The sequence below is a fragment of the Monopterus albus genome, unplaced genomic scaffold (genome assembly GCF_001952655.1).
Source record: "Monopterus albus unplaced genomic scaffold, M_albus_1.0 scaffold4.1, whole genome shotgun sequence".
NCBI lineage: Eukaryota > Metazoa > Chordata > Actinopteri > Synbranchiformes > Synbranchidae > Monopterus > Monopterus albus.
Window position 1 is genome coordinate 4,268,353 of NW_018127884.1, and position 10,878 is coordinate 4,279,230.

General features: G+C 38.1%; 1 protein-coding gene across 1 annotated transcript in view; it reads left to right on the top strand.

The window, feature by feature from the left end:
- Window positions 1-10,878, top strand: part of syt7b (synaptotagmin VIIb) — a 78,764-nt gene that overhangs the window by 28,249 nt on the left and 39,637 nt on the right. The window contains exon 3 of the mRNA XM_020608372.1: window positions 9,142-9,245. Coding sequence (XP_020464028.1) covers window positions 9,142-9,245 — 104 coding nt within the window. The remainder of the gene's footprint in view (window positions 1-9,141; window positions 9,246-10,878) is intronic.

Sequence of the window (10,878 nt, forward strand, 5' to 3'; positions counted from 1 at the left end):
TTATACTGAGAAGATTAGAATTTGAATCCTGGCAAGTCCACAGCTCTGAAATTAAGGCTGCAGACACTGTCAAGGGAAAATTACACAAAGAAGCGCCAAAAAAAAGTATGTCTTTCATCAGAGTTAATGATGCTACAAATTGTTGAAGTTGTTACTGTGATCCTCCAAAAAAGAAAAGATTCTATTTATTTCAAGGTAAAAAAATAACTAGACAAGATTTTAAATTCAGAATGTGTGAGCACTGCAGGGAGCCTGGGCAGCTGAGCCCAGTGTAAACTAACTCTCCATCTTTTTCATCTTTTCAGCTCGACTGTTTCCGCACTAAACTTCTGTCACATCAGTAAATTTTGAGTTTCTGAAGTGTGATATTATTATACATTGGAACATTTTTACCCAGAGACATAAACGTTTGCCACAAAAGATAATCAGCAGGCCTGAATCTCAATTTGAAAGTTTATTACACAGAAACTTGTCGAAGCCAGGGCTTTTACTTACAGTTTATTATCCCTTAATGAAAGTAGTAATGTTTCACATAGCCTTAACATTCACTCTGCTTAACATAAACCCTTAAAGCAACATAATTGTTTCATTACTGTGTAGCTTGCTCATCATCTTTTGAAACAAAATAGTTGTTAATTAAATTTTAATAAATTCAGTTTTATTTGTCTGCATCAAAACAGAGGCATTAGTAGCACTGGAAAAATGTAAAAATTATATATGTGCATATATATATATATATACTGTACATATGTATACGTACATATGCAGCCAAATGTGGATCTTCTCTAGAGGATCCTCACAACAGCAGGTGGCCTGAAGGTGGAGCAGAAGCATTCGCTCCCTACCAGCAATTCAAATTTGGCTTGCTACGTGCTGTTGCAGTGAAATTTATTTAATTCTGTCTGCCAGTCTCCTGGCACTCTCTCCACACTGGCTGCAAATGGATTTGTGTAGTAAAAATTTCAAAATTGAATTTCTGAGTTTCAGGGTCACCTTTTACTGCATATTTGGCTTTGATGTCTTTGTGCCCAGACAGGCCTTTAGGAACGTGCAAGTGGGGCAGAGAGTTGCCATTGACAGACATGTTAGAGTGCTTGTGTAACATCTGTTTGTCAATACATTCAGTTTTTGAAAGGTTTGAAAGGTTTTCTTTATCATCCTCTGCAGTTTCACATTTTTGCTTGTTGCTGAATAATGGTATTTTTATTCCGAAGCTTGGCCATGGCTTTGAGATCTGGATTCTCCTCACTCATTTCATCGACCCCTTTCATATGTACAGCAGCAGTAGTGGTCTCTGAAGTTCACAATGTTATTTGCAGTCTGAAAAATATTAATTCACACATGATATCACACAGAGTCAAACCTTTATAGAGAGGACAATGGTTTGTAAGAATAAACAGGTTCCATCAGAGAGCTGCATTTATTGACCATCTGAGGGAGTCTTTGACACTTCAGATTCACACTGGAGGCAGAAGAAAAAGGGGGAACTGGTTCCTTTGTTTCTTTGTAATTTAAAGGATTTTTTTATTGCAGATGTTACCTTGTATATGCTTGATGTGGGAATTTTGCAGTTGTGTTCACACTGGAATTGAAAAGGAGTCCTAGTACACGGCAAGCTGCTAAGGTGCCAACTATAATTTCTTCAGAAGACATATTTATTATCTGGTGTGACTTCTATCACAACTTTGACGGTAAGAATTTAGTTTCTACAACTGTGCAAATTAGAAAATTACTAATAAACACTTTATCGACAGTATCACAACACTTTAAATAACAACTAAAACATCCAGAGGGTCAAGTCCATTAAAAGGGGGAAAGGAAGGAAAAAGGGTTTCATGAAATACTCCTAAGAATGTTAAAATTATGACCTGTTCTTGGCAGTTGTTAATCAGCCAGCTAATTAGAAGCTATTCTTGAAACAGCCAAAGGCCTTGAGTGAAGAGACTTTTGGATCGTCATGTTCGGCTTCTACTTTCTAAAAACATCTGTGAAACAGGCTTGTGGGGCTGTTGTCCACAAATTATAAGCTCAAATTTAAGCAAGTAGGTTCCAACATGCCAGCTTACAAATCTGCATTTTCAGGGTTTGAAGAACTGAACGCAGTGTCCCATCAAGCAGCAGTGCTACAGAGAACTGCACTCACACACCAACCACAACAGCAGCACAGCTGGCCAGACTGAACAAACAAAACAGAATCATGGCTCACAACATAAAGCAGCATTTATTCTAGGCTGGATGCAAAACACAGACTTTACCATTACCTGCATAATTACAGAATAGGAGTGAAAATAGGTTTACGTGGTTTTCAGAAAGGATGATAAAAACTGATGTGACAAAAATGTAAAACCAGCCTCTTAGTAAGCTATTTGTTGGTGCAACACTACATAGAGAATTAATTTTAGAAATGAGAGAGGGTGCATCAGGTTTATTTTCATGGGATCAGAGTGCATTTAACTAACAGCTATGTGGCTAATACAGCTATTATTCACATTCTATGAATCCACAAAGTTAGTCCAACTCTAATTTGCATGATGTTACAGATTAGAGGCTCAGTTATGTAAATTTTTTTTTTTTTTTTGCTTTAGGGCAGAGCTGTTTATGCTGACTGTGCTGTACCCCAGAGAGAAAGTTATGTGAGTTCAAAATTGAAGTATTTTTTCCTTAATAATATTTAACAACAATTCTTTGCCAAATATCTTGTGATAAATACACTGAAGGCAAATACTGGATCAATGTCAATGTTTTTGACGTTTTTGTTCATTTTGGCTTCTCGTGGATTGGTATAGCAAAATAAGAGGGAGGTGGGGAAGGCGACAGTGGTGCGGTGGGTAGAGCAGTCGTCTCCCAACCAGAAGGTTGAAGGTTTGAATCTCGGTGCCTGCAGTCAAAGTGTCCTTGGGCAAGACACTTTGCCCCTGATGGTTAGAGCCATCAGTTGAGGTAGCGCCGCAGATGTCTGCCATCGGTTCTGTACCGGAAACACATTCCTTGTGTGTAACATACTTGGCCAATAAAGGTGATTATAAGGAAAATATAGATCATGAGCAGACATATTGTATCTCTTAATGGCCACTACAACAAAGTGATGAATTAAGGGTAATGACTGAAATTAAATAAACATTAATTAGGCTCATAAATTGCATTATATACCATTATCAGATCAAAGCATATTAGCAACATAATTACATCTTCAATTATGTTTTGTGAAATTTAATCAACTTAGTAAATAATACTAGAGTTTGATTGTAAATCGTTTTCCCTCACCTGTTCCCACAGTGTTACAGGCAGGCATTTCATTTTGTTTCCACGTTATAAATGTTTTTAACCTTTGCCTACAGACCTATCTTTCATCTTCTCTTTTACTCCTCAGCACCTCAGTGTGAAGTCATTATGACTCGTCAGCTGTGTTCATTCACCCATAGCTTGCCTTGTCAGACACGCTAACCTCTGGATCCTCCTCATTACAGACAACAGATCTTACAGAAACACACTCTGATGGCTCTGCCTGCAGTTTGTTAAGATGTTTTGCCTGGATAAGCACACCTGCCAGTCAAGTCTAATAGGTTATGAGTCTGTCATGGGTCTGTGGTATTACGCTCCTCTGAGACATGTGCTGAAACAAAACACGTAGTGCTCTGTGTTCCGTCACTAGAGATTGGCAGGAAAACTTGTGTTTGTTTTGCCCTAGGTTTCTTTCTTTGCTTGCAGTAGTCATACATCTCTCTTAACAGACTCATGTGTTGTGTATATATATATATATATATAAAAAGAACAGTTTAAATTGGAACACTGCCAGCGTGTTGGATGCCCATATCCTGTGAGGCTTGGCTTGGGTAAGAAGCAGGTAACAGAACAAATGCTTTTTGATGTTTGAGTTGATTGAGTTGTAGGGTTACAGTTTGGCAGGAGTGTAATGAAGTCAGCTGGCAGGCATTAGGAATTTATGGTTTTGTGAAAGACGGGGGAAACAAATGGCAGGAGGAATGGAAAAAAATACAATATGAAACCACGTCACACTGTATTATGGTAGACTGTGCCTTGACTGCACAAGCACAGTAAAACATTTTGCAGCCAGCTCACACAGCTATCACTTTCATACCTCTAATGCCCTTTAGTTCTGGTCTATTTCGTGTTCATGCTTACTTATTAAGCAAAAGGAGGAGTCATGAAGTCATATTGACTGATGTGTTGCTCATGCAGCAGGTTCTCCAAATTAAAAAACAAATGTGATGTTTGCCCTCTAAAAAGACACGTACAGTAGAAGCATCTTTTGATTTGACAGCCTTATTATTTGTCCATGCTAACGTAATAAGTTTTGAGTGACAACAATTTGGTTGAGTTTCAGTTAGGTTTAGGCATAAAACAATTTGGCTGTGTTTAGGATAAGATTGCGGTTTAGGTTAAAATGACTGGGGACCTTTGTGTCATGGTAACAATAGTAAACACGCAGTTAAGCATGGAAACAAACATCAGTCTTTCATGTTAAAGTCTGGCATTTTATTGGCACATCCATCCCCTCTGACCTCCTCTATAATTACGTCATCTGACTTCCTCCTTTGCCTCTGTCATAATTGCTACTTCTGCTGGATGGCTTTGTCACTTGAAGGGAAACGTACGCTGTCTCGGGGCCCTTACTGAGATGACTGATGCTGTTGTTATTCTTCAGAGGACAGTCTTGCTCATCACTCATCCATCGGACAGTTCTGGTGACTGTAATTGCTACATGGAAACCGTAATTCCTGCCACTGAGAACAAGTCATCGTGAACTTTACTGCACCTTACCGTATGCCTGTATGTGACTTATGAGGTGTCACAAAGAGCTCACAAAGACATGATAATCATTAAGAGAAATTTTATTCAAGACTGTAGCAGGGCACCATACTGTATGACAGGAGTAATGGCAAACAGGGAAAAAAGTGTTGTACGTGAATATAATACTATAGAGAGGAAATCATATTTCAGCCATGGTCTAAATGAAGAATCGCAAACACACTCAGAGTAACACCTCTGATTTAATACCTGTTCACTCGCTGATGTACCAGAGAAATCCCAGCACTCACATGTTGATATTCATACACATATGTTTCCATAGTTATCAGATTATTTTTGCATAAATAGAGTCTACACTGCTAATACAGTTGCTTTTCTGACAGGTCCCCACATATTGTGGTTTAATTATTAAAATGCTACAATTATCTGCTAACATAAAATCATGTGGTTTTCAAATTATAACTGACTTGCACCGACATTTGCTGGAAACAAGACCTTTTTAACTGGTTTCTGCTGCTGTCACACCAGCTAAAAAGAACAAACCCGGCAAATAAAACTAGAGCAATTCCATTAACATCTGCATATCCTTGGAGTCTGTATTGTTTCCAGCCCATTGAAATTAATCAGTCTGTTCTGTTTCGTTTATTTTAGTATATTTATTTATTTGTGTGTGTGGTGTTGTCTGTTTCTAACAAACAGGAAAGAAACAAAATGCTTTGTTGTGCAGAAGTAAATGGGCCAATGACCTGGTTTACCAAAGAGGTGCATTAGGTTTCTTGCCCAACAGCCATTTGTAACTTAGTTCCAAGGTTTTCATGTATTTGGTCAGTGAACAAAGATACACAGCATCCAAGTATATATTGTTTTCAAATATAAATGTAATATGTAATGCTTTTAAAAAATGTCTCAATGCATAGCCCCACTGCCCTCTATGTAATCTTGTCTAAAGCATTTTATTTTGATTATCCAAAGAGAAGTGATTTTTTAACCTCCATCCACTGTAAAATGTCTTGCTTCAGGCTGTACTTTGGTGGAAGGCAATGGACAAAAACATGAGTTGCCCCAAGGCAACCGGTATTTTTGGTGAAAGATTCACAGCATGAGTTGCTACTAACAGGATTTCCTAATGGGAGTTCAGTGATGTGGAAGTAGAACTAAAGAACAGGTCTGCGTGATCAAATGCATCTAAGTGGCCAAAAAGTGGTAAAATAAAAAGTTTACTTATCATCCTGGCTAACATCACAGATGACAATATTTTTCAGATTTAAATGATATAATTATATGCTGCCTGACTAATTAACTCTGCACTGAAACTAAACTCTGCCAAGTGGGCAGGAATAAATAATCTAATCTTCAGAGTTAATGAAATATAACCATTTACTCTGTCCACCTCATAAGCAGTCCGTAAAGCAGAGACGCTTGAAGTAATTATGAGCTTTCTGATTCGTAGTCTAGAAATTCTCTTTTCTTTCATTCCCATTTGGTTTTCTACATAAATAAATACTCTCCCACTGGTCGCCACCCTTCTGGTAGTGTGTCACTGGTCACCTGCGTGGTGGTGGGCCTCTCCATGTTGTACTGACCTACAGCAAGAGATGCTCCTCTGGAGGTCTCCAATGACTAATGGTGCTTATTGTTTGTGTCATGCCCAGTGCCAGCACCAGGGGCTGAATGGACAGAACACAAACAGATAAGCACAGCAGGTGGAAGAGAGGAGGCACAGAGGGAGTAAGGGGCACATTTGAAAGAAGGAGATATTGGCTCTCCCATGAGAAAAGGAAGCACTGACTGAATTAGAATGAGCAATGTGGGGGAAGCAGAGAGAAAAGGTGAAACTATTTGTGCCTCACTTTAAAGGACAATTACAGTTTCTTACAACTTAAATTAATACTGTTGACCAACCTTCCTATCAGTAATGCTTATAATGTACGCATAAAGTTAGCTGTTGGGATCAAAAAGACATCAGGCAGCTTTTAAAAGGAATAATTCGAGAAAGCTTTTGTATCTATCCATTGAGTATGAAGATTGATTCACTTAGCATATACATATAACTAACCTGGCTGTCAAAGTTATGCCTACCAGTGCCTCACCAGCTCAATAAGACTGGCTTCACACCAAACATGTAACATTACACAAAGTAATGTGATTCAATGTTGACATAAAAAACCCAGGTTAATGGTGTCGTCAGAGCCATTTCAAATTTATGGTATATGGTCAAAGGAGCAACACCCTCTAGTAGGCCATCTTGTTAAAGCGGTTGCAGTGGATAGTGGGTTTTGGAGGGTATACTTTCATCTCCTTGGCACAGATCCTGTTCTCAAATGAGGGTAAATTGAGATAATTCTGACTGTGGAGGTGAAGCAGCTGAGATAATACAAGTGCTGCATCGGAGTAAAGTCAGAGCAGAGCCATAAAGCAATATCATATCCTCATCTGCAATCATAAGCTAAAAAATTAAATCTCAGCCTGTCTATAGGACAGGAAACTGGCTCCTGGCATGCAACCATGTTTGTGCTGAGATTCTGGGTGATACAGATTCAGACATTCTATCTGTTTTACTTCGACAGCTAAAACTGTGATGACACAGGACAACACACATGCTACTGTGCGCACAAAGTTTCAGATCAGCCAATTAAGATCACACTTTATCCTGCGGGTGGAGGTCCAGTGAAGATGGACTCCCTCCATGGTGCTGCATTGGAGGCCAGTGGAGTTAGATTTATTCCAGAAAAGTTATAACATTGAGTAAACAGCACTGAGAATGGGCCAAGCGGCTGTAATAACATTACATCTATCTAACACACAATCTGTAGCTGGGAATTTCCTATTCAAGTATGACCTTCATACTCAAATGTTTTATAATAATGCTTTGAATTTGCTGTATTTAGCTGTCAGAGTAAATGAAGGCAGCATAGAATCCCAGGTCCAGGGAGGTGATGTTGCAGTGTTGGCCCTATTTATTTATTTATTTGGAGTAGAAGAGGTTGTCTATAGTTGTTTGCAATGCCATTTTCTGTATGGTTCAGGTGGTGTTTTTTAAAATGCAGTATCTTTTGAAATGTCACATTTAAGAACCACTTGGGGCACCAAACATGCCTTGGGAAGCTACTGTATACTGTCAGATATTCAGCAGAAAAGTAACAATTTGTGTTAGTTAAAAGGCCGCCAAAACAAACTGCAGTGAGACATTCATTGAGTGTTGTCGTTGATAACATCCCATCAAGTAAAAGACTGTCAGACTTGTGTGTCTAGATGTTCTAAAAGGTCTGAACCCAGCCACTCTTCAGAGCTAGCTTTCTCATTTTCTGTATTTATTGCTCTACATTGTCAAGAGACACTGGTAAAACAGAGACCACGAATCTGTTTAGCACTGAAATGCTTTTGAAAGTGAAATGGGGGGGACAACCCTGTGATATTAATTGTCAAAGTATTCTGCCATTTCTCATTTTTCACAATTTCATATCCGATGCATCATCAAACAGGTAAGTAGACCTTGATTTTGTGAGTCTGGTGGGAAGAAAGGAGCTGACACTTTAATATCTAGAGGAGTTCAAACTGCCAGGTGCAAGGATGAAACCTTTGCTGAAATGTAGACTGGTTGAGCCTCTGGAAAACATTCCAGGACTGTGATGGCCCCCAGATACTTCCTGTTTGGTACTTTTATTTTGACAGTATTTCCTGTCCTATGCTATCTCACCTGCCCCAGCTTTATTTTAAAAAAGAAGAGGGGGGTTGAACAGAGTAATTTTTCCGGTAATGACTCAAAAAGATCAACTGTATTGCAGAGACAATGCGGCTATGAGCCTATTGTTTGCTGACATTGTTTTGCCAGCATGCCTTTTGAGCTACTTGGCAGACATGGTGACAGACCACTGACTGGCCTTGGTGAGAGACAGTAATTGAATGAAACGGAGACGAGGAACAGAAGGCTGTGGAAGAAGTTTTCATCTGTCAAGATGGGAAAGTTGCTAAAGGATTTACAAGGTGGAAGTGAAAAAACAGAATCTGGTAATTGCACGGCCTCTGGCCCCTTGATATTATCTCTTCCTGACAGGTGCACATCTCCTATTAATACATGCAGGGAACATGAGCATGAAGCAATTTCAGTGCCTTTATGTCTGTTCCCCCTTGCTCCTGTTACATCTGTCTTGGTGTCTTACTGCTGGCAGATGACATAGATAAATGGGGAAGGGAAGAAAAGAAGGAAGATACCTTGCTCCTGATTATACTTGTATATCTCACTAAAACTGGGACTTTTGGCACCATTTGTACTTCAGTGTACTAAGATTTTAAACCTCAGGAGCCCTTATGTGACAAATGCTATATTAAATGAACTAATACCTTACTTTTGTGTGTGTCTCCCTCTCTCAGGCTCGGTGTCTCTCAGTCTGTTCCTGGTGTCTGTTGCATTTGTAATATGTGCAGTTTGGCTGGTAGCTCTATGTGGGGTCTGCACCTGGTGTCAACGTAAACTGGTAAGTTGGTGCTTATTAATAAAAGTTTGTTTTGGGGTGGACATGTACAGAAATACTTCATACAACAAAATTTACATTCACTGTTATCAAATTAAATACGAAAGATCTGTTGTTGATTCAGACATCATTCCTTTCTTATATTTCTGAACAACACCGAGGCACTGAAGATAAATGGCAGTTTTCTGGGCAGTTAGATTTTCTTTTGGTTATATTAGACCTTGAAGTGAATGTTTACAGTCATGTTGCTGTTGAATAATTTGCTTTCTGTGCACTTTGGCATGGGAACCAGAGAGCGACTCCAGCTCTATGCTAATGATTTATATGCCAATGAGTATCACTCTGAGCAATTGGCTGCTGCTGGAGCTGTGGTGTAATTCATCCAATACATTTTGATCTGCTGGCATTTTCTACAATTTCTCCTGCTTTCCTCCGTTTTGTCCCACTCTGTCATCCTGTCTGCCGCAGCAGTTGATGAAACGTTCACGTTGAGAGTTAACTGAATTATTCAGAGGAATAACAGCTAAGCTAAATGATATTTGTCTAGAGTAACATTTGCAATTGCATTCTAGACTTGCAAAGTTTGTTCCTTTTTAAAATGAAAAAAATTGTAAGAAAACCACTGAATCCGACAAACAAACCCATTCCTTATCTTTATTCCCTCTCTATCTTTGTTTTTGTGTCACCCTTGTTTCCCTTTTATACTGAATGATCTGGTTTGTATTTGGTCCTTTGTCACTTTATCTCTGTGTCCTTGTCAGAATGTCACTGACTTCTTTTTCCGGGAATGTTCCTCTCTCTTCTCATCTCTGCTGCCACTGTAGTTTCTCCTTCATAGTCATTGTCTCTGTATCTTTCATATTATCTTTTGTTTGCTTTGTGTGTCACATTTGTAAAAGTTAAATACCTAGGTAAAAAAATACACATGGAAGAGCCATATATGAGAATATGTAAAGGTCAGTAATGTAGCTACATCTAATGATTATTAACATATACTATTAATCTATGAATTTTCTTGATAAATTGTGCAACACATATCACACACACTTTCTGGAAAACCTGAGGCAACATTTTCCTGTCATTTATCTTTTCCAAACAACAGTCCAGGAGAGAGATATAGAATTTGTCTCGTTTGTAACGAAGAAAACCTGCAAATGTTTTGCATTATTGTTTAAAAAAAAATTAATTTAGACATTCACTTGATCAACTACCAGGTGCTTCAGCTCTAGTCAGTAAAGCCAAGTTTTGTACGTTTAGGATGTTCAAGAGAAAATTTGTGGTAAATGAGTAAAAGAAAAAATCTATTATCCAGCAACAAGCAGCTACTTGTATATATTGATTGAAAAGCTGGATATATTGAATGAAACTTGAGAATATATATAAGGAAAGTCTGAATATCTATATATATAATAAAAAGCTGAATATATTGAATGAAACTTGACTATATATAATAAAAGTCTGAATATATATAATGAAAGTCTGAATATATTGATTGAAACTTGAATATATTGATTGAAATTTGAATATATTGAATGAAACTTGAGAATATATATAATAAAAGTTTGAATATATATATATATATAATGAAAGTCTGAATATATATAATGAAAGTCTGAATATATTGATTGAAACTTGA